This window comes from Cataglyphis hispanica, chromosome 3 (assembly GCF_021464435.1).
Source record: "Cataglyphis hispanica isolate Lineage 1 chromosome 3, ULB_Chis1_1.0, whole genome shotgun sequence".
Taxonomy (NCBI): Eukaryota; Metazoa; Arthropoda; class Insecta; order Hymenoptera; family Formicidae; genus Cataglyphis; species Cataglyphis hispanica.
This window is the reverse complement of record NC_065956.1, coordinates 286,520-312,107: the sequence shown is the minus strand read 5'-3', so window position 1 is coordinate 312,107 and position 25,588 is coordinate 286,520. Positions and strand designations below refer to the sequence as shown.

The 25,588-nt window shown below is 36.4% G+C and overlaps 1 protein-coding gene across 1 annotated transcript in view; it reads right to left on the bottom strand.

The window, feature by feature from the left end:
* Window positions 1-24,731, bottom strand: part of LOC126859517 (eukaryotic translation initiation factor 5B) — a 33,645-nt gene extending 8,914 nt beyond the window's left edge. Inside the window, 16 exon segments of the mRNA XM_050610900.1 lie at window positions 8,606-8,701; window positions 8,881-9,088; window positions 9,330-9,406; window positions 19,126-19,307; window positions 19,451-19,532; window positions 19,681-19,946; window positions 20,040-20,242; window positions 20,331-20,548; window positions 20,632-21,074; window positions 21,166-21,369; window positions 21,454-21,716; window positions 21,718-21,784; window positions 22,127-22,316; window positions 22,458-22,663; window positions 23,293-23,508; window positions 24,414-24,731. Of these exon segments, the coding sequence (XP_050466857.1) occupies window positions 8,606-8,701; window positions 8,881-9,088; window positions 9,330-9,406; window positions 19,126-19,307; window positions 19,451-19,532; window positions 19,681-19,946; window positions 20,040-20,242; window positions 20,331-20,548; window positions 20,632-21,074; window positions 21,166-21,369; window positions 21,454-21,716; window positions 21,718-21,784; window positions 22,127-22,316; window positions 22,458-22,663; window positions 23,293-23,508; window positions 24,414-24,447 (2,955 nt within the window). The 5' untranslated portion in view covers window positions 24,448-24,731.
* Window positions 24,732-25,588: the final 857 nt, after the last annotated feature.

Genomic DNA, 25,588 nt, shown 5'->3' with positions numbered 1-25,588 from the left:
TAAACATGCCTCTGTCGCGAGATTTTTGCACACATATTGCCCTCACAAATACAATATGCGCATTGCAATTGGATTATATTATAATTCGGCTATACATGACTGGCTGTATCAAAGATTTTTTTTTTCAAGACAACATTTTTCACAAAGATTTCCTTCCTTTCACAAATTTATACTAGAATGTAACATTTTTATATCTCACAATTTAACAATTTGACAATTTATATAACATTATATTTCTTGGTCGTATTGATATGTTTAATCATTTGATCTAAGAATATATTGACACAAAGCACTCATGACCCATGACACAAAACATCCTGTTTTCGACGTATCCTACATATCAGAGAATTACTATCATGTGAACTATATTTACGTAACCCTTTCTCTAACTGATTATAGTAGACACTTCTTTGTCACCTATCATGTAGACATTGTTATTTATCCACAAGATATCTACATAATGAAAGAATATTCACAAAACTCAAATTTCCATTTATTCCTGAGACCTTCCCGATAAATATCGAAATCGTATTTGCGGAGGCTTAATATTTACATGTAGCTATAGGTAGACTAGAATATATTCCTTTGTAATTTTCTTCTCCTCCATATAGATATCGTTATCTACGATAATACACGTGGGTTTATACATGGTCATAAATATTGATGCGGCAAAGCAACCAATCTCTTCCATGTCGCTTGTGCAAATCGGAATTATTTTCGCGGGTGCAATATTTACGTGCAGCTTTCGCGGCCCGACCATAGCGTATATACGTGACCATATCTCTCGCGAGTGTATGCGACAAGATATAGATGAAACGAGGGGAAGGAAAAGGAGGAGGAATCGTTCTTGGCATACTAGATAGCAGACGTGGCGTGTCGCGAGGCGAGGCGCGGCGGCGCGTCTCGCGGAGAGCAAGCGCGCGCGCGCGCGCGAGACGGGAACCGGAAGTCTATTTTCGTGACCCGTACCAATTTAGAAGGCTTTATAGTTTGTGCGCGACGAGAGTTAGCGGCTCTAACCATGCGCGTCGTCGGCGCTTTTGGACGCCGTTAATCGAGATTCGCGCCGCGTCCTCGTCGTCCTCCGCAAGACGAACAAACATTGAAATTTTGCCGAATCGAAAAGTCGAGTGGCGATCAGGTGATCGAGGAGAGAAATTTATCGTCGTCAAAAGAGTTTTCTAGATAAAAGGAAAAAAGATACATAAAAAATGAAGAGTAACGAACAAAATAGAAAATATGAAATTATATTAAAAAAATAAGAAGATTGATTTTATAAAGTTCTATCAATCAGTATAAAATCTATTTGTAAACTAACCGGAATAATTACATCATATATGAGATGGAACGATATTTCTTTCAAAATAAAAAAAAAAAAAAAAAATATTTTCACTGTAAATAACAGAATGTATTTAAAATAATTAAATGAAATTTTATATTATATATTTATTTTGCATACAATTTTGTTGCAAGTTTTCCGCGAGCCTCTCGGAGTATAAAATAAATAGATTTGGAGCTAGACAAAATTATACTTTGATCTCTCGGGAGTTAAACGCTCTCGCTCGCGTACCATTTAACGTTCTACGGACACAAGTGTGTTTTCCACGTGTGCCGAAGCTGTTTACCGCCGCAATATTTTTTATCGTCGTTGGCAGAATTAATCGCAAGCTCGAGTAAAACGATCCCGTGTCGACATTGGAAACCTCGTATCCGGCCGGCCATTTCCCTCTTCCTCTCTCTTTCCCCCCCGTTTGGCTTCCGTTCTACTCTAGAAACTCTTTCCTCTAGTTCCACGCCTTTCTTTCCTTCATAGCGACAGCCAAATGTAATAATTTTTATATTGACAAAATACATAAAATCAATATTGTGCGTGTGAGATTCATGGTATTCATTATTTTACAACATTTATGCTCAGTTATAATTATATATTTTTATAAAAACTATAAACTTCCAGTTTATAATTAAAAACAATTTTGCAAATTTATTTCTTAAGTCTTATATTTTCAATCTTTAATTAGTCAAAAATTACAGATACTTCTGTTGGAAAAAATCTATTTTAAATCGTCAAAAAAAAAAACTATTATTAAAAAGTGATGCAAAGAGGACGGAAATGAAATACATCTTCTCTACATATGATATAATTTGGCAAAATAAAGTATGCATATGTCAATAATTTACTTCTCAGAGACGATAATCAAAAATTCATCCGTGCAAGGCAAAAACAACTTGGACACGAAACATGCCCGTAGAAAAGGACGAATAGAAGCGATATTTAGAACGGGATAGATAGGGAGGAACGAAGAGAAACGTCATATATAGACTGCGGATATGTGTGTGTATATACATATGTGTAGTACGATAGCGTACAAACGCATTCATACGGCGACCACATCCCGTCTTTCGGTCTTCCGCGGCCCTGTCAGTAGCTTTCGTGGAAACGCCTCTGGCTTCCTTCCGGCCGTTTATCACTCGTTAGACGGATGGGCGACCGAACCCTCTCGATGTTCCGAATGCGGACGCACAACCTTCGTCCTTTCACAAGGATACTGGCTCGGTTCGCCGTGGTGGTGGTAAGCGGGGAGCGTGGTGTACAAATGCTAAGAATAAGCGGCGCACAGTATCCTTTGGTATGTGCCGACCGACCGTTTTTAAGCTTTCGGACGGTCCTTTGCGGTTAACTCGACACATCCGGTTCCGATCGATGATGTCGGAATTATGAGAGATACGCGATAAAATATTCTTGATAAAGAGACTCTCATCTTTATCTTACGTACATACTACATACATATATATATATATATATTTTTTTTTTCTTCTCTTCAAATTCACATCAATTTTATTATTCCTTCGTTCCCCCTCTTTATATTGTCCTTTGACAATTATCATTACGTTTTCAAAATATAAATGTATAATTTGCTTTATTCAATAACTTTTATATATCGAAAGAATTCTAAATTCGCTACTTTTGGTCATTGAGGAATAATGTAAAAAGGATCGGAAAAAATTTTCTTCTTTCATAGACCTAATAATCAAAAAGTGATACAATGATCTTTGTAGAACCGTGTATATTTTCTACTCTTGGTTGGACGATTCGCGACAGGAGAGTAGTGTAAAGTCAGGAAGAATAATTTTCGCGCGTAGGAGCCCCTCCCCTCCCTCCCCCTCCCCTCCTCTCTCATCCCTTGAGAGAATAACAACCGCGTGCATTGCGGACAATTGCGAAACGTCGCGGTCTGAATATCTTTCAATAGAGAGATATCCTCTCGGCTTGAAATTCCTATCTGCCGCGAATCCTATTCGCCACGACGCGTAAACGCGCCAAGAAGAAGGAAGAGGAAGCGAGAAGGGGGAGGAGGGGCAGGGACGTCAGGCGGAGAGAAAGGAAGAATGGTTACCAGTGCCTTTCCGGCGGAAGAGGACTCGTATGCACCGAAGCGTTTCTAGTTCCTGTCGTTCACCCACACACACACACACACACACACACGAGCTGGATATATAGTTCCACAAATGAAATTATTCTAATCTCAAAATGTATTCCTCGACATTTTTAATTGATAGTCGAAATATCAGGACGCGTATTTTTCAGCACCGTCGACACAAAAATAATATCCGAATATAAAAGAGGCCGTTTGAAAAGAAAGTTTCTCGATAAATTATAAAATCATGCGTTTATCAGGGATTTCAGTCAAGCGTACACAGTATAAATTCTCTCTCTCTCTCTCTCTCTCTCTCTCTACGAGACAGACTCTTATGAAACATTGTATTAGAGATTGAGAATCGGACGAACGTGCGCGCTCGACGCGACATACGTTGATCGTGTTTCTCGCGCCACGATAGCGTGTTGTTGAACTTGCTATATATGCGATAAAGGGCCTCCGCCTCATTCTCACTCTCCATCATCCTCTGTCTCTCTCTACTTTTTTCACTCGCTCCTCTTCGAGTTCCCAACTTTCGCTTTATAGGAATGACATTGACAGACGACAAGACAGTGGTTCTAACATCATCATTACATCCAGCTCCGATTTCGATCTGTTTTTTTTTTTTTCATTTTTATATCTTGTAAACGATGAATACTTAGTGTGTACATGTGTATATGTGTATGATTTATGTCTCAAGATTTTATAAGTTTAGCAATTTCCCATTATAAAATGTGGGTATATTTATACAAAACACACATGCTTATTTAAGACATGTAGAGAAATCCATTAATTTCATATTTATATTATTTCTTTTTAACAGCTTCTAAAAGATAAACCCTACAAGACTTTAGAAAAAAAAAAGGAGCACTATTAAAATACTTTTGGATTCCCAAAATTTAATCGCGTAAGATTATTTAAAACTATCTCATTTCGATAAAATTTTAAGCTGTATCTTACATCGAAATTTTTATAATAAAAACAAAAATGTTGCACGACTGGTAAAATATATATTTCGTTAACATTATTACGCGTCAGCTGATCCGCTGTTGTCATTTAACAGCCTGATAAAAAGGAAGCGGAAGAAAATGGACAAGTTGCGCGATACACACGGTCGGAGCGAGGACCGCGAAGGGAAAAAGAGAGAGAGAGAAGACGATGCTTTATTCAGCGGAGGTTATTTCCGCCAGAAGCATCCAATCGTGAAAAACATCGAGATCTATTCTCCGAGCGAGCAGTGAGAAATAGAAAGAGAGGAGGGGAAGGAAGAGAGAAGGAGAGAGCATGAAAAGTGCTGCGCTATCGCGACTCCACGCTCTCGGGTCATCGGGCCGAGTAGAACTCTTCACAGAATGAACGAACGATCAATCGATCGGTCGGCGGAAATAGAGAAAAATAAGGATAACGAAGGGGAAAGAAAAAGAGAAAACGCCCGGCAAGAAAACGACAGGCCGAAAGAATCCGCCGGATTTCCGCTCGGCGTTAAAGCCGCCTATCAAGAATCGCCGCGTTGCGCAACACTTATACCTTCGTGTCTATGTGTGTATCTCTACGTACATATGTGGTGTGTGCAGAGTGCGCGCATACGCGCACCCGATAACGTACGATACGAGTGGCGAGAGGGGAAGCGAATAAATTAATAGATGGGTTGCACGCGCGTTCTCCAGGGGCTCTCTAGGCTCTTTCCTTCTCGTGGCACACATGCGACGTCGAAATAAATTTCTAGAGAAGAGCAATATGTGAGGCGTTATGTAACCACACGATCGATAGTCATCAGAGCGCGACGCTAATAGTATCTCAGTGAATTTATTAAGAGCTAATCTTCTCTAGCAGTATGAAAAATTTATCATTTTTAGGATTTCGGATTGAAGATTATTAAAAATTGACTTTTGACGTTGTACATGTTTTTATCGATGTTTGAATAATACATATTTTTCAATCATGAATATTTAGATTTTTTTTGGTTTAATGACCCTCTGTATGTAACGTTAAAAATAAAAAATAACGGTGCAGCTGTTCTCCTCGTATAATTGTCTAAAATTAAAAAAATTCGGTTTAGTTTTATTCCGTAATATTTTTGGAATATTAAATCTAATTAAAATTTTAAAAAAATTGATATTTAATATCTTTCTAATCTCTTTAAAAAAAAAAAAAAAATTTCAGCAAAATTGTAACATCTAATTTTAGAATGACAATATTTTGTTATTTTTCACTTTTTTTCTAATGAAATTAGATCCAATATTCCAAAATATCTTTTAAAATAAAACCAGACTGAGTTTTTTCCTTTCAGACAATTACACGAAGAGCAGCATATCAAACCATACATTTTCAAACATGCAAAAAAAAAAAAATATATATAAAATAAAATGTGTGCCATAGCGTGTAAATTCATAAGTACAAGTAAAAATAGATGCCTCATAATTTAAATCTGCAACGATTAGCACAATTTCCAGCTTTTTAATATATAATTCTTGTATTATATGACAAAAAAAAGGAAGAAAAAGACATCGATAACGAAGAAATTCGCAGAGTCATCGCCGCGATCATCGCGCGAAATTTGCTTCCTCTGAAATATACGCAGATCCTCGTGTAAGAGTCTCTATCAACTGCCTCTTGTCAAATAATGCCTCGCGAGGATGAAAATCCGCTCGACGCTTGCTAGCTCACGTGTCGTATCGACCTCACGTTCTTCCGCCCCGCGTATTAAGCCGCTTCCTTTCGCGGCGCGATATCGACGCGTTCCTCATCGCCAACGACGACGACGACGCACATCCGGTCGCCTCCGATTGTTCGACAAAGCGAGTGCCCAGGCGCAAACTGACCTGCGTTAACTCGAGTTTCGTGAGACTCGATATACGTTCGGGATAATCATCAGGTCATCGTCGGGGGCGCGTTTGGGCGGAAATAACTTTCACGGTAAATTTCGAGTTTTTCTCCGGTCGTTTTGTCTGCAAAGCGTTTTTTTTTTTTCACGTTTCTCCGTCAAAGCTTTTACTCGGCAACAGTTAAACACGTGCGATTCAGAGTTTTGTAGAATTGGAGACTTCAGCCGATTCTGTTTCTCTCGAGTCTTGAAAGATTTAAAAATTATTCTATAAGGGTATAAACTTCGTTTTAAATCCTTGCCGTATTCTAAAGAAAAAAGCTAGAGGAGGTAAAAAAAATTTCTTCCAACGTTTTCATTTTATCCATACCAATAGCTATTGTAACTAAATTGCAATACATTTTCTTAAAAATTGTAATATCCTCGAGAGAAAGTAAAAAAATCTTCTTTTCTCATTAATTCACATAAAAATAAATTAAAATAAATAAGAGTCGCTCTCATAAAATTTATCAATTCACATCAAGTTTAAAAAAAATTTAGTCATTTATAAAAGGACCGCATGGCGCTTGTCTTTCGACACCGGATATATGATTTTTTCGTAGAAAAAATGGTCGGACATTCGCGCGTTGTTCGAAAACACGTTGCGCAAAAAAAAAAAATCATAAACTCATGGTGAATTCATTCCTGGCGAGGCGTATCGTCCGCCAGAAAATGTTGAGAAATCTCGGTAAGAGCTTGGGCGAGAATTTCGAACGGAAGAGTTCCTCTCGATGTCCCGCGGAGAATATCGCGTGGGCCCGGGTCGTACGTAGTCGGAGCCGCTTTCTATATGCGCAAGGGCTCGGAATGCTCCGTCGTCTCCCTTCGCGCACAATTTTACGCGCGGTCGCGACTCCTACGAATCCAGAACTACATGCCGTACAAGAACGCGCGGCGATGCAATGTTCAACTTTCACGAGAGGACAGATATCTTTGAATAACGATGAGATTGGCAAAGCGCGCCCATATACATGTATAATATGAATGATAAAGATAATTATGTAAAATTGATGAGAAATGTTTTAAAAATCTCTTAATAAAAATTTGTAATATATAACAAAAGGAAGAGAGAAGAGAGACCGTGCGTGTAAGCATGTGAAGAAATTTTTACAATTTTTTGTTATCGAGAGAGATATAATGTACCTATGTTTATAAAATAATAATATATAATTTCCTTAAATCAGAGAATACATGTTGAAAAGATATCTATGAGAAAAGGGTTAAGAAACGGGTCGCGCGCGGAGCCGAGTCAAGTCGAGCCGAGCCAAGCCGAGCCACGCGTTAAATCATTGATCGGTGGAGCGCGTGGGTGCGCCATCGCGACGTTGGTGGGAGAATACATTTCGGATTTTTGTCCGTCGGGAATTTGCGTGCCGCTAATGGCATCGCCAACGCCTACGAGATTCGAGGCTAGGCAACCTGCAACGTATCGCGCGCGCTACCGCGTAAGGCGAGGCCAGAGTCCAGAGAAGCCGGCCGCTACCCACCCGATTCCTCCTCCTACGGGAAAGAACGGGACGGAGAGAGGAAAGAGAGAATCGTAAAAAGAAGGACGAATTCTCTTTCCTTGCGCGCGATTGAATCGGGAGCGAGAGAGCAAGAATGCTGGCTGGTCCAGAGTGAGTTTACATGTTCGCTCGATCGATCGGCTAACTGAATCGCCGTATTTCCGCCGAACGAGTTCACCTACGCGTATGCCGATAGTTCTCGATTGCCGCTCTCCGCTCCGATCCTCGAGACTGGTCCTATTCCTCCGCGCAGGTCTCGCATGCATTTTTGTTTCCGTCTCTCTCTCTCTCTCTCTCTCTCTCTCATTTATTCTCATTCATCCGTTTTGAGAGCATGAATTCAATTTTCGTCGCGAGCCTTCGACGTATTTCATTTATTTATCTCTCCGGCCACCGCAATCATATATCCGAGACATGATATTTTGTATATGATTAGACGCACCGGTTTTCCACGCAAAAGCATTTTGCCGACATTTCTATTCGCTTTTCGTAGAGAATAATAGAAATAATGTAAAATTATTTGCAATTTTATCCTCTTCTATAAATCTCTTTGCAATAATTTCTTTCCATTGAAAAATATGTGGTCCCAAATACTATGTTGCTACTAAAACATCCGCATAGACATATCACTCTTACGTATACAAATGTCGACTCGTCAAAATATAATAATGTTATCGATTTTCACACGCGACATGCGAAAATTATTCGGCGATATTCATATTCTAATGATGCAAACGATACAAAGAGGCGCATATTGCGATTCGCGATTACACTTGGAGAGATAGAGAGAAAAGAAAGAATGAATAAAGTCAACTCACGTCTTTGCTCGGGACGCAGAGTGGCGTTCCTTCCTTGACGATTCCAGCCTCGACCATCACGCCCATCACGATCGGATCCCTCGAGTTGAATATGTACTGAAATACAAATTATACGGATCTCCGTTAAAAAAGCTCGCGACTTTAGACATTGCCGACGACAATTCACGTCGGCGTAAATATCGCGCTGTTTCGCCAAAAAGCAAACGCATACATATATATATATATATATATATATATATATATATATATATATATATATATATATATATATATACCTGCGGCAGAATCTTTAGCTTGCACGGGAATACGGCGATGTGCTTATTCTCGTCCCGTTTACGTTGCTTCAGTTCTTCCCTGTAGTTGGTGAATTTATCAAACAAGTGATAAATAATATCCGCCTGGAAGATCTTCACGCCCTGCGAGTCTGCCAGTTCTTGCGCGTCTCTCTCGATTTTCACATCAAATGCGAGAATCGTGGCGTATCTGTCAACAAATGAAACGGCGATTTTATTAATTAAACTCGCAACTCGCAACTTGACTAACCAGAAAACTCTCGAGAGCTTTTCTCGAAAATATCGGAAAAGCATGGAATTTTTTTTTTAAATTACAAAATTACTAAGAAAACCTTTCGCAAAAATTATTATTTTAATTTTTGATTTTATAATAAAAATAAAAAAAGGTATTCATTTTGGAAAATTAAACGATATATTCAAAATGGACTCACTGGCTATCGTGTTCCAGCATGATAGAAGCTTTCATGACATCTTTCTTGACGACCGGTCCGATACGAATTCCGGAATACTATGAACAAAGATAAAAATATCATTAGCGAAGGAGAGATTGTTAAATGCAATAAGATGAAATAACAAGCAAACGCGATTTATCATTGCGCAAGTCGCTCCGATTTCGCTCGACAGCGTGCAATGTGTGGCTGTCATCTTGGCAACATTATTACATAGTTTCTTGCGTTACGTTATTTCGCACATTGTTACGTAATGGAAGGGGGAAAGAACGATTGCTGTAACGATCTAACGACCAGAGCTGTCGCAGACGATTTTGCACTTGTGTCATCTGTTCGTCTCCGAACCAGTTCTTACAGACAATGTAACTTTTCATCGACGCGTCATCACATTTGCGCAAAAAAATCCTGCAATATGTTTGCTCGAAAATGGAGTAATCGTTCTGAGAGAGAAACGGATCGGGTCATGGGTTTCGCCGTATGTTTTGTGCGAATCGCTATGCTAGCTACCCCGGGACCGAATCTCCGGAATCATTGCCACCGAGAAACCACCCGCGGGTCTAGGCAAAAATAACCAGTGACGCATGCATGTCGTCCGGATTCGGACCGTACGATGCAGCGAGACGACACGCGAGATGCGCGACGCAACACGTTGAAATAAACGCGCGACGCGACGCGACGCAAACAAGACGTTTCGCGGCTCTTTACCGAGAAAAGCCGCTCTTCGCGCTCGGAGAAGCGCCGCGATAAAGTTTGAGTTAAAGTCGACCGATATAACGAGCGTCTTAATTTTTTTTCCAAGATACATAATCCGCAATCTATATCTCGAGATAAAAAAAGTCTAAGAATCTGTCTGAAAAAATTTTTCGATATATCGTTTGATAAATTTTCCCTAGGTTATTATATATAAATCAAGGTCTTTATTAGCAATTTTATTTCGATATTTACTACATATACAAATTTAGCTCTGGTTTACCCTTAAAAAGTATACATACATAAATTCAAAATAACACCACTAGATAATATATGTATATATGTATACAGGATAAAAATTTTATAACACCCTGTATATACAATATATATATATATATATATATATATATATATATATATATATATATATATATATCGCAATTAATAAGAATAAATAAAATGTAATAACAATAAACATTTTTAGTTCCTTCCGTGCGTGTATTTAAGAATCTATCTAAAAAAATTATATATTTAGTCGCAAATTTTATTCAAAGAGCGAATAATCCAGAGCTAACATTTAATGATTTTGTGAATAATAATGCTGCCCCACCTATACATATTATAATATAATTTTTGAAAATGATATATAATCATATTTATATATAAATAAACATTTTCAATATAAAATTAACTCGTTAAATAGATGTAAAGAAATTAATTAAATGTACATATATGTGATTATTTCCGATAATTACTAGATTATACCGCAAATATTATACTCAGTTTCAATCATTCGCCATACGACACGCATCTCCTGATGTTCCTTATAATTACGCTCGTGCGTCTGTTTTCCGGTTGCGAAACGGATATATGTATATCATCCGCTGATATGGCCAATGTATATAAAATGATACTCGATATATGAGATTAATTGCTACGTTAAGAACTGCGATCAAGTTTAAACACTTCTAGAACACTATAAGGATAGTATAACTCTCAGACTTTTTACCTCTTCGCGCATCGTCTCTTTTACTCTCTTTCTATCGTTCATTACTCTTCGGTACGTAAACAAGATCATTATACATATATATAAGCTTTCCTTTTGGATATTAAAGTACTAAAATTTTTTTATACTAAGATATGTATTAATATATTGATATTTAATAATCTTTAAATATATTGAAATTTATACAACTTATCATAGGAATTTATATTATCTGAGGAAGGCTGTAGGTGTAGATGATTCATTATTTTTTTTTTCTATAAATAATTCTTCCCTTTTTTTCGCGCGTAATAACAAACATTCATTGAACTTATTAATATTTTAAAGTTTGTAAAGAGAAGTTTATAATGATCCCACGTTTCAAATACACGTTCGTCTTTATCGCTTCCTCTGCGCGCACCCTCGCCAACCGCATCCTCCGTGATTGTAACGATAATTATTCTCGCAGGTATACAGACCGTGCAAATAGTAGCTTCTATTTACGGGCCAATTCTCGAGCCGGTATAATCAGCCGGTTGAGATAGGCAGGCAATGACGAAATGAAAAATACAGACAAACAAATCGAGTAGAAGTTGATATGTTTCTGAGAAGTTTTTTTCGAGATATCAAAAAATTACATTGATTATGAAAAAAAACTATGCGCATTATACAATTTTTTTATTAGAATGTTTCAATATTAAGATTGTTTTACGTGCAACAGAGTACAATATATTTTGCAATCTTTGTGCATTAATTATATATTTATATACATGTATATTAATATAACACTAAAACCTACAAAATGTATTCTCCGATAAAGAATTTTTAAATACAATATGTATCGATAAAAATAATGCATCTAAAATAATCAAAAATTTTAATGCAAAAAAGTTTACCACTTGCCATAAAAATATAATAAAAAATAATTGTGACTAATAATGAAAAATTATCAATATCTTTATATATTGTATTAAAATATTAAAATACAAATTAAAATATGTAACCATTATTCCATGACAGTGCCAACAGTTTTTTTTTGCATTATTTTTTTTTTCTAGTTCAAGTGCATCGTTTTTGATACACATTAGGCTTTGAAAAATTCTTTATCAGCAAATATATTTTGTAGATTTTACTATCGCGCCACCTTGTAAAGAATCAAAAGTTGTAAAAGTATATCAATTTTTTTTTTTTTTGATCCAGGAAACCACAAGCTCTCATTCTGAGCAAACACTTATAATGTCGAATAGAAATTTAAATTAAAATTTAAGGAAGAATGGAAATTTTTACATTGAAAGTTTATAATATTTTTCTTCATAGAGCACGCAAAGCAAAAATAAAGACGCTTTTGTTATATAAAATGAACAAGTTATCGATTGAGCCTTTTAAGAACTTGCGATCGGTCCAGTTATTGCTGAGATCCAATAATCTAAAGTACTCACACAACTCAGCGGCTCGCGTATACAAATACAATCCTATGCTGTTGCTGCGCGTGTCTTGGCGCGAGACACTACCGTGTCTCTTGATAGCGTGTTTTAGAACTTCCGGTGCGCGTTGCATTCCGATCCTGACACCAAATATATATATATATATATATATATATATATATATATATATATCGTCAATTTGCGTCGGTTCTATTTATTACATATTGCGGGGATGTAGTTTCATAAAATGTCAAAGCAACAAGTGCACGTGCGGCCAGAAATTTGAAAAAATATCAACAAAATACTATAATATTTAAATATGTTTGGATAATAATAATCATACAAGTAAAATAACACGGCAATACATTATTCAATTACTGTATTTTCGTCAAATTTCTTTTTTTTTCTATCTAATATAACGCTTAATATTAATTTAGATCAATTTTTACAGTGTATTCAAAAATAAATTTTCTCCCGACTAAAAACCAAATTGAATAAATGAGGGGAGAATTTTCTTTTGAAACAATAGTCATTTATCAGTACGATCAGTACTTGTCTCGACGTTCTTCTCCGTACGCTATCAAAATTCGTAGCAAGTCGCAAATTGACGATACTTGGCTTTGGAAGAACGGATGCTCCCAAAGAAGGGGGAGAAGGGAAGAAAAGGGGGAGGAGGGCAAAAGACGAGAGAGATGCCGTGATGGAAAAAAAATTGAGCGCGGGGGGAAAGAAGGGGAGAGATGCGCGAACGAGAGAGAAGAAGAAGAGGGATCCGATACGACGAGAAAAAAGGCGGACACGGCAGATGTTGCCGGCGAAAGAAACGCCGCTGGTACAAGCGGGAGGAAGTCGAGAGGAAGAGTAAGACGGCGAGGAAGCGGGGCGAGAGGAGATCACTAGCGCGCGGTACAGAGGAAGAGAGGGACGAAGGTGGGGTTGGGTCGGGAGACCGGGGCGAGGGGGTGTGCTTCCGGCATTTAAAACCAGCCGTCGGAGCACGGATCCTCTTTAGCCTCTCGTCGTAACAGCGGCACGCTGCGCCGAAGAAGGAAACGCTAATTTATTAAACTCGCCTCCCATTCTGCTCCTCCTGCATATCCTGCCCGTGCGCGCGCGCGTGTACGATTAGCGTCACCGAAGGACAAGCGTGTTTTGCGCCTCTCGTAAATTCGGTGACGCGCCTTTTTTTATTTTTTGTTTATACAAAGACCGCGGTCATCATCACCGCGTGAGATGCATCTCGTAAGCAATGAATGTGCGAACGATCGAAATAAACTACGAGCCTAGCTAACTATCAAAATCTCAAAGCAGCTAATTTTTGAATGATAAATGAAAAAAAAAAAGATGTTTTGAGCTTTAGGAATGGTTGACACAGTTATCTATTGTGTTATGTATAAAATATTATATATAAAAATCTTAATACCTCTCAGTTAATTACTACAAAAACATGCAAAAAAAAATTGGAAAATGATAATTTTTCTTGATAAAGAAATTTGCTATAGAAAACTCGTTTCTCTTTCCACAACGGTCAAAGAGGCTGACAAGATTAAAACAACATCCGGGTTGTGTGTCAGAACAGCTCGTACATATAATCTTGGATTATATCGCAGCTTGATGAAGTTAATCGAGATTCGCGTTTAATGCTTTAATGCGCAGCTTTTATCGCTTCGTGAAAAACGCGCCCGCGCTCGCGTTCGCGAACGCGAACGCGGCGGAGCGTGCACGGGACGTCTGCGCATCCGCTCCCATGTCCCCGGTATATGCAGGCCTCATATTGCCGCGGTTAGAAACAATGTGAGGAAACGAGCCATCTTTTCCCGCTGCACTGCCCCGGCGCGGAAGAGAAGCGAGTGCCACGTGTTTCCGCCCGTCCGTGACGTGAACAGTCGACAACGCAAGCAGGCAGGTAGGTAGGTAGGTAGGTAGATAGGTAGGTAGGTAGGTAGGTAGGTAGGTAGGTAGGTAGGTAGGTAGGTAGGTAGGTAGGTAGGTAGGTAGGTAGGTAGGTAGGTGGGTGGGCAGGCAGGTGGGTTAGGTAGGTAGGTAGGTAGGTAGGTAGGTAGATAGGTAGGTAGGTAGGTAGGTTGGTTGGTTGGTTGGTTGGTTGGTTGGTTGGTAGGTAGGTAGGTTGGTAGATAGGTAGGTAGGTAGGTAGGTAGGTAGGTAGGTTGGTAGGTAGGTAGGTAGGTAGGTAGGTAGGTAGGTGGTAGGTAGATAGGTGGGTAGACAGGCAAGCAGGCAGGCAGATAGAGATACCCAAGACTCGCTAGATTTCTGTACCGGCCAGATGCTGCGAAATTTCAGATGCAGAATAGGCCGAGAAATCCTTTCCGCCGCCGAAAAATCCCCGTGGCGACGAGCCGTAAAAGTTGAGAGTTTTCCTATTGTATGAGAATTCTGTAACAAGAATTCCAACACTCGCGCGGAAAACATTCAAAACTCGAGTTTAAATTCTATGAAAGTATAAGGTTTCGTTTAAGCAAACAATAATACATTGGCATTCATTTTGCGAAATGCTCCTTCGTTAATACTCCGAAAAGTAAAAGAAGGAATATAATATAAAAGAAGAAAAGATAAAGTACCTTCAAAAGTGTTTGCAGTCGAGTTATCGAGTCCATAAAAATCTCACGCGTGATATAAATAATAACGATAAAGATGAATAGATTTGCCCGAACGGATAATTTGTAAAAGGAACGAACGGAAGAAGAATGCGCGCGTGTATGTGTGTGTGTGTGTATGCGTCGCCGAGACGGAGCGGAAGTCCTAATTACCGGATTGTGTAATTTGTTAGACGCGAACGATAGGCGCGATTATGAAAATGCATTAGTCTCGTTTCGAGGGAACCCATTTCTTAATGCCAACTGGCGTGTAAAGAAAGTGCTGTCGTGTCGTCTTAGCGTTCAGAAACAATGCGAGGAAGCAGAACCATCTTTTCCTGTTGCGCTCGCATTGAAACGTAGCCGAGAAAGGCGGACTCCGTCCGTTCGTGACGATGCGCTCTTTTCTCTTCTCCGCTCCGCTCCGACTTTGAAGACGAGAGAGCTTTCAAGAGAAGACGCGCACACCGAATAAACTCGACCACGCCAGACAAATGTACAGGGTGGCGTGCAAAAAAGTAACTCAATTTTAATATCGATGTATTGGAAAGAGAACGTCTTTCAATCAATTAATATATATTTATATAACATACGTTTTCAATTATCAATCTGATAATATCCTTTACAACATTAATAAGCTTCATTGTCATAACGCGTAATTTTTTATTTCAGTGCTACTAACTTCGAGAGTTTTAATTCCGCGAGTCTTCAATTCTCGCTTATTATATAATTGCGCGTCATACATTTAATATATACATTTAATCAACATATTCATCGACGATATATTACGCTGTTTTAGTAACGATGTCAATGGCAGTCGATGTTGCTACAATCACCTGTCATCATACCTGTTACATAACGAAATGCCGTGAAGAATGATGTTATTTGGTTCGCGAAAGTCTGATTGCTCCAACGAACCTGATTGTTTTCGATCGTTGTTACGGACAGCAATCGCACCTGTCTCGCGAGCGTATAAACAGTCTATAACAGCAATCATCGATCGCACGCACGTTCCAAGAAGAGCGATTAAGCTACATATTCCGATTCCGTTCGTCTAAAGACTCTAAAGAGGACAAGGACAGGAAGACGCGCACCCGATAAGAAACATTAATTCAACGACGCTACTGTGTATTCATGTCGCTTAATAACGACGAGGGCGCGCGCCGATATGTTGTTTACGTTTACAATTACAAACACAAACAGTCTGAAGTCGTTTACGATGTCTTGAAAAATATTTTTATAGATATGCTATCGCGAATATGCTTGACTTTTTACATTGATTCTCCTTTAATGCTTTAATCATTGAATCTAAAATTTGTATCATTCTATTGTCGCATGTTTGGTCATATATGATAAAAATGTATAAAAAAGATTAGCTTTAATTTACATTTTTAATATAGTAAGAGGAAAACTTTCTACTAGGTAGACGTATATGTATAACTAATATGAATAATTGTCACAAATATTGTAATAAAATTTATACTTTTATATTCGAGAGATTTTTTTTAAATAAATTTAAAAAATGTTTTAAAAATAAATAAATAAGATTATATATTATTATATATTATGTACTGAAAATAATAATAATCCCCAATTATTTGACGTAGAAACTAGGTAAAATTAATAATGAAGAATTTTGATTTTACAGATTGCTTGATTTCAAAGTTAAGGATACATCTCTATCTCAACACGTTTATCAAATAAATCGATTAAAAAATAGAATCTTGAAAATTTAAAAATGTTTTGGTCATTTCGTGGCAATCAAGCATGGAGCCGCCATTTATTCGTTGGCGCCCGTCTTAAAACTGCTACAATTTCTGAATCGTTCGTCCGTCAGTCAGTCGGTCTATATCCGTTCATTCGTCGATCCGTCCACCCACGATGCCTGCGCGCCGAGTGTGGGCAGTTTCCTGTACGTTGTGCGTGATCACGTATTCCTTTTTTCCAGCCTACACACGTCCGCGAGCCTCTATATTGGCAAAAGCGAGGCGTTCGGAGAGAAAAAGAAAAAGAGATAGATAGATAGATAGATAGATAATTGATGAATTATATGGGTAGAAAGAAAAGAGAGAAAGAAAAAATACCATTGTCGCGCATGTGCGTTGCGTGAGTTTAACCCTCTCTGCCTCTTCACCCTCATGATTCTGGCTACACTGTGACACTTCGATTCTCCCTCCCTCTTTCCTGCCCCTCTCCCCCCCCCCTCCTTTCGCGCTGCGAAACGTGTTCTGTATGCACGTGAGGAAATGGAGAGGAAGGGAGAGAGACAAAGTTGAGGAGTCAGAGGGGAGAGAAAGACAGGCGATCATGCGTGCGTGTCTCTCGCGTGTGCGTGCGATAAAATTGACGTCATCGGGCCACGTGATGGTATGATATGGTGGGGAGAACTCATTCATAACCTGAGCAAGGACAGGCTTAAGGCCGTTTCGGACGGTGTATTACCTCCGCGAGCTCCGAGATGACAGGAAGTTTTTACCGTGCTCTCTTTCTCTTTCCCTTTTTCTCCTTCTTTCTCCTATCTCTCTTTCTCTACATATTGTACCGCAAAAAAATACATACTTTTGGATGGACATGCGAATGATGCCAGCTACAACTGGCGAAATGTACACACACACACACACACACACACACACACACACACATATACATGTACATATCCGTGTGTACATATTTTACACACACAATGTATGAATATACGCATGTATCACAGACTTTTTGGCGAGATTGTCTCTACTATTACGTTCATTGTACCGTAGTCGGAGCTTGTTGTGAATGATATCTCGGTTCCAAGAGATAACGGGACATTTTTACCATACCTCTCTCGTCGATGCTCCCATGTAAATATACAAGTCTGTTTGATTAAGGACAAACATGCGTATCACGATTTCATTGCGTATCAGTGCTACATGACAAACTTTTTCGTAAATAATATACTCCGCACTATACTCCGCAATAATATACTCTCGACGTATTTATTTATCCGTATGCCAAATATTAATGTAACTTAATTTGCAAACGTTTTATGCAAATCATATAATTCTGTTGCATTTCGAAAGAAAATTTATTCATACAATTGCTATGCGCGACAAATAACATGCTAATTATATCGTGAAAATATCTACACATATTTTTTTATATTATTTAAAACGTCTGCTTTAGAAAGAGGGAATTAAAAAAATAGCTCGAAAACGGCGTGCGAATTTTTTGTCAATACATGGCATATGTATAAGACACCCTATAGAAGACTATGAGGCGTGCCCACGGTTGAACAGCGCGGCTGATAGCACGATGGATCACGAGTACAAGCTCCGTATGCGACCAATGAGCCGTATCCTGTTAAACTGTTAAGAAGGAAGTGGTTCGTTGCTGCTGCTGTTGCTGCTGTTCTCTCTCCATCTATCTCTCTAGTCACTGATCTATCTATCTATCTATCTGGCCGTCCGTTTCTCTGCTCTTTTACAGAGATCTATACTTGATGATATATATATATATATATATATATATATATATATATATATATATATATCCGTTTTATTTATTTATATAGTCACAAGTCTGGATTTTTACCGAGATTTTGAAATCTTTTTACATGTATACATTATATGAACAGGGAGTTACTATTTTTTTAATATATAAACAAATTGTAAAAAATAAATTGTAATTGTAAATAGAAATGTTATCAATTATAAAAAACCTAATTATAGGAATTTTTTGTCTTTATAGAATTATAGAGATATATAATGCACATTTATATTCACATAGATAAGTTTGATACTTAAATACCTTAATCTCTTATAAGTTAATAAAATCAGTTAATAAAAATTAACTGATAATATCGAGATAATGAAATCAAGATATTATCAGTTTTACTCATTCAAGAGAAATTGCGTAAACTACATATATTTAATAAAAAAAAGCATCTTTCTCTACATCAGTATGTATACATACATACATACATACATACATACATACATACATACATATATATGTGTGTGTGTGTGTGTTTGTTTGTTTGTGATGTCTCTCTCATATATTAAAATGAAAAGATAACTTTCAAGGTAGGTAGATAATTTAAAAGTACTCACCGGTATTTTACTGCTCTTCAAAAAGTCTAGCAAAGCTTCAAGAGCTCCTAAAGTTGATGCTTGAACGTAAACTCCTCGTTCGGCTAATCGTATATTTCCAAGAGCACTAGATAACTCCTTTGCTATTTCTTCTTTTAAAACATCCACTTCATCTGGTTTTTGTGCAACTTGTAAATTCAATCCTGTACATAAACATTAATTTATGTTATTTAATTTTTTAGATATAAAAACAAATAACAATATACATATATACACAATTCATTTTTGTAATATGACTATCAAACAAGTCAATCATTATTAATCTTAAAAGTAAATTATAGCATACCAGCAATGGCTTTCTCCAAGTCCTTTGCGGCAATTTTCACTCCTTGAGCTGCTTTGACTTCGCGATGTTCGATGTATGCACTCTGTAAAATGAAGAAGAGACATATAGACAATACAATATAAATTATACTTCAAAAAGATATACAAATAAAAAATATATAGAAAAAAATAATTAATAAAAAATATTTCATTATTTTTAATATACAAAATATAACAGATTTGATAAATTACCTTCACTCTTAATTCTTTTAACGGTTGCGGCATAAGAAGCGAGCGAATTTGCGTTACGATAGGTCCATCCGTACCAGCGATAATGACTGTATCGCCTTCTTTTAACATTCCATTGACTAGAATACAGTCTATCGTAGTGCCGAGTCCCGGCAATGCTTTGACTTCTAATACAGTAGCCTGAAGTTCTTCACTGTACATCAATCTCTTAGCCAGAGGACCCTGACAGGCATCAATTATTAACGCCAATAGATTACCCATGCCTTCGCCTGTGTATTGTGATGCAATGATGTAAAAAATCACTCCGATATTTTCATCAAATGCTATGTCTCATTTTAAAACATGTGTAACTTATTCTATACCTGTTATAGCACTGGTAGGAACTAAAGATACATAATTCCTAGGATCTGGATTCTCATAATACAATGCCGCATTGAGACCTTGTTCAGCAAATTGCACAATTACATCTTTTGACCGCTTTTCGAATTCTCGCTGAGTATTAGGTGCTTGATTCTTCACTATATCTTGAACATCTTTACGGCTCATAGTTTGCCAATCGTATAACCTGAAATGATTAAATCATGACTTTATATTTTTTAAATGTATATTATTTAATTGCAATTGCAAATTGATCACTTAATGCGAAAAATTACCTATCAATTTTATTAAGGGCAACAACAAAAGGACATTTCTTTGCTTTCAATAAATTGATGCTTTCTATAGTTTGTGGTTCCAATCCATGCATAATATCTACAACTAAAATTGCTATATCGCAAAGAGAAGATCCTCTGCTCCTGAGATTACTAAATGATTCGTGACCAGGTGTATCTATGATCAAGAGACCAGGAATTTTAAATTTCTTGTCAGCAAACTAAAAACAAGAGAAAAAACAATGTATGTTGTAAAATATTTAGGAAATTTCAATATCTGAGGATTGGAAATAAAAACACTTACGCCTTTTACATGCTTTGTCGAATCCTGGATAGCTTCAATTGGTACATTAGTAGCACCAATTTGTTGAGTTATACCACCAGCTTCTCCATCTTGCACATTCGTTCTCCTGAGTTTATCCAGGATTTTGGTTTTGCCAGTATCTACATGCCCTAAAACGCAAACTACGGCAGCTCTCAGATTATCTAAAGATTTCTTCTTTTCAGCTTCTATACGACGATTCTGAATTCGTTCTCTGGCACGTTCCTTTTTATGTGCAGCATCTGGCACTCTATCCTCCACCTCACTATTTTGTTCACTATCTTCTTCAGATTCAGATTCACTCCCACTTTCGCTTTCTATTTCACTTTCGGAAGACTCTTTCTTTTCCATGTCAGCAATAGTAGACACTTTTTGAACAGCTTCTTCTGCTGTTTCGATTATCTTGAGATTATTGTCCGATTTATCTAAATTTAATTAATATAATGTTCAACTATTCTAATTATTAAACAAACATGATTATATGACAATTGTAATATGTATATAAAATTATAATACCTTCATCTTCCTGTTCATCTTCAGTGGTGTCAGCATCCCATGAATCCTTGACATCATCTTCTTCTTTTTTCTCCTCCTTCATTTCTTTTATCGGTTCATCTACAATTTCTACTTGTACTTGAGCCGCTGGTGTCTCAATTTTTTCTTCCTCTTTTTTCTCTATACTACCTTGTTGTTTAATTTTGTTTGGCCTAATTCGAGTTCCTAAAACAATTCAATGATTAATATAATAATTTGATATAATAAATTTTGGTTATAGTTTTTCTATATATGCATTTTGCAAAATACCTGGTCTAGGCTTTTTTTCTCCTACATCTGGCAAGTCCATACCCTGAGCTTTAAGCGCTTCAATCATCGCTTGTGCTCTAGCTCTGTCTTGCTTTTGTTTTGTTGTCAAAAACTTTCCTTCTGCTTTCAGCCTCTCTTTCCGTTGTTTTTCTTTCAATTTCTTCTTTTCTTTACGCTCTTGTTCAAGACGCAATTGTTCCTGCCTTGCTTGCTCCCGTAATTCCTCTTGCCGTATCCTTTCTTCTTCCTCGCGTTTTAATCTCTTCCTCCTCTTTTAATTTCCTTAAAGCCTCCTGCATAGCAGCAATAGTTTTCTTTCCAGGACCTTTGCCTATTACAAAATCCCCTCTGCTATGTTAGAAGAATAATTATATAAATATAAAATATATATATATATATATATATATATATATAATAATTAATATTATTATATAAATATACATATATATATATATATATATATATATATATATATATATTATATATAATAATAATATATATATATATATATATATATATATATATATATATATATATATATATATATATACATATTTATATATAATAATTAATATTATTATATAAATATACATATATATACATATATTATATATATATATATATATATATAATATATACATATATATATATATTATTATGTTAATGCAATTACCTTTTTCTTTAGTTCCTTCCTTAACTTTTTTCTTTTTCTTCTTTGAATCATCTTCAAGTTCAACAATATCGCCATCAGCTTCCACAGTGTCCTGTTTCTTTTCTGATACCATTTTATCATTTTTTTTCTCATCAAAGGTATTGACTGTTTCACCATTCTCTGCCTGCTTGTTAGTTTCCTTAGTGACTTCCTATCATAATAAAAATTTATAAATTAAATAATACAAATTTCAATAGTATGTAGAAAAATATTGTATTACTTTATAAATAAAAAAATTTTATATAAAAAATACCTCTTTATAAAATAAATAAATTACATATTGTTTACTTACTATTTTTTTTTGAGCCAATTTCTTTTGCTTCTCCCTTTCCTTCTTCTCCTTTTTCTTTTGTGCTGCTGTTTTTACAGTACTAACTTCAATATCCACATCAGTATCATCTAATAGTGCCATATTATTGGAAGGCACTGCCTTATTTATCGCTTCTCTATTCATTGTTTCGGTTGTATGTGCAGCGGCTATCTCGTCTTGGCGGGCGACTATATGACATGATGAAGAGTAATTAGAGATTGGTCAATAGTGGTGACGATCGGCCGATGCGTTAAAATCTTTGCACAATGCTAGGCGATAATAGAAATAAGGGAAAAGCGATAGCGATAAATGATATTCAATAAGAGATCTGCTTTTTCAAAAAAGCGTTCTCTTAGGTATTGCCTATTGCTATCCCTTGTTCCTATCACTATTGCCTCGCATTGTGCAAGGATCTTTAGCACATTCGAACGGGGACCATAGATGTCAAATTCAGGATTCTGTGGATTCCGCGGCTCATGTCACGACTCAGTGATGGAGAAAATACGCACACAAGCGCGAACCGCGTACATGTGTAGCGCAGGCCGCACATGCCCGGTTCGCGCTTGTGTGCGTATCCCCTCCATCGCTGAGCCGTGAGCCGCGGGACCTGAATCTTGAATCTGGCATCTATGCCAAGGACTCGTGTTGCGGCTGAACCCAAGAGTAGACCGACGTGCAATAAAGTAGATCGAAAGAATACGTGATCCGTTACGTATACATGGCGTACTTAAAGTATTCGCGTTTGCTCAATTACATTTATTGTTTCTTGCAAAGTGTTAATAAAGCATTCAAATCCTTCAACTATCCATCAACTTACCAGCTTCATCTTTAATGTATTCTTTTTCAGTCTTTTCCTTTTTTTTATCCTTTTTCCCTTTTTTCTTTTTATCTTCATCATCAATCTTTTGTTCATTTGATTCCAAATTGTTTTCAATTTTATTGTCATTATTTGGTTTCTCTCCAGAATATTCCAGCGCCAACTCTGCCAATACTTGTTGAATGTCTTCGTCACTATCATTACGCTTTCTCCTACCTATTGATACAAATCACAAACATCACTTTCATATTGATAGTCATTGGCTGAATTACAAAAAATGTAATAAAAATTGTAATATTTCAAAAAATGTAATAAATTATTTTATTTTTGTTGGTGAGAAAATAAAGCTTCAGTTCAGTAAAAGATCTGTATGTATAAATATATCAAATAAATAAGTATAAATGTATAAAGATAATGCACATAAAAATATAATTCTACATATAATGCTTAATATATTTTGGTATTACATAATTTTATAATTATAAATAATGTAACTTTTCATTTTTTTTTACAATATGTATATGTACACTATAACAAAAATAAATTTAAAAGATATTCGAAAAAACAATAAATTATAAGAAATTTATAATTGTGATAAAGTGTAGATGTAATAATACACGAAAATGATACAATTCCAAAGTCACTAACTTTCACTATGTGTCAAGGAGCAACTTTCACTTGCAATATAATTAATTAATTAATTGATAGAGCGACTCATATATTGCAGAAATTTTAATCAATTTATAAAATTTATCCTCATTCTCGTGCCTATAGTATTACCTAACATCGGACATTATTAGAATAAGTTAAAGACTAATATAACAAAAATTAGTGATAATTTTTTCCGCTTCAGGCATCCATAGTATCGCGTAGATATCGATATGGAACACATATGGAATATCATAATCACCATATGTCGCACCGAGAAGGAAAAAAAAATTAGTAAAATCTGTATGTAACGCGAACATGTTGTTCGCAATTGAGGTTAGGTAGCAGACGACATTTGCCACATCAGAAAAGAAGAGCGTACATATGTTAATTCGACAAATATATTAATTCGACGATACAATATTCCGAAAACAATATTTGTATCGTTCGGTAACATCGCCGATTTAGCTAACCTTTTTTGCCCTTTTTCGGCTGAGATTCCTGCATGTTGGCTCGCTGCAGTGGACGACTGCTCCGTTCAGCTTTATATCGACTCTTTTATCCCACGTTCCGATAGATTGTCTCGGCGATTGGATTCACCGAAGCGTTCGTTGAAGCTTCCTGAACAACTCGATATTCTGCGTGCCGCTTCGGACAAATCATGCGACATTCAAAGCGCGTGTAGAATTTCTCGTGTGCGTGCTCGATCTCTGAAAAACAGGGCGGTACAGTTGACGGTTGACGTTGACGATGCACGGTGCACGGTGCGCATGGGTGCGTGCAACGTGCAACTACAATCTCTAGAGATTAGAGATAGAGAACTATCGATAGCCTATCGATAATTATCGACAGCTATCGAAAATTATCGATGGTTGCGTTCAGCAGAGAAAATCGCTTGCAGCAGTCGAACGTAATTGGCTCTTACTTTTGGAACCAACAAATCAACGTCGAATGTTGACAAGACGATAACTAAGCGCTTTCTCCACTGAACGCAGGCGATGTCTTTTTTTGCAACTATCGATAATTATCGATATTTTTGTTTTGTTATTGAATATACTGAAGCTCATATCAGACTACGCTTTGAAAATTAAAAATTGGTTAATTGAAAAGGATTAAATATACAACATATATTATAAATTTTATATATCAAATATGCATACATTAATATTACTATATATATTTAATCTTTTTTTTTCTGTTTTGCAAGAAGGGGAATTTGTAATATGATATTCATCTTTGCTACAATAAAATATACATATACATATACATATATATATATATATATATATATATATATATATATATATATATATATATATAATAAAAATTAAGGAAAGAATTTAAGACCAAAAAATAACAACAATTGTAGTTGAGCCAAGTGATTTATTAAAATAAGACAAGCGACTTCTTTTTCGAAATAGGTTTTGTAATATAATTTTGTTCTTTGAATTTAGTTACACTTTGCTTTAAGAACCTGTATTTTATACTTTTAGTATTAAAAATAATAGTTTTAAAATATTATGCTTTTTAAAAACTCCACATCTCCACATCTTTTATTATTAAAAGAGGCCAATAAATATTGAAAAATTAGATCCGTACATTCCTAATGATGAAAAAGTTATTCTTTTACGAAAAAATGTTTTAATAG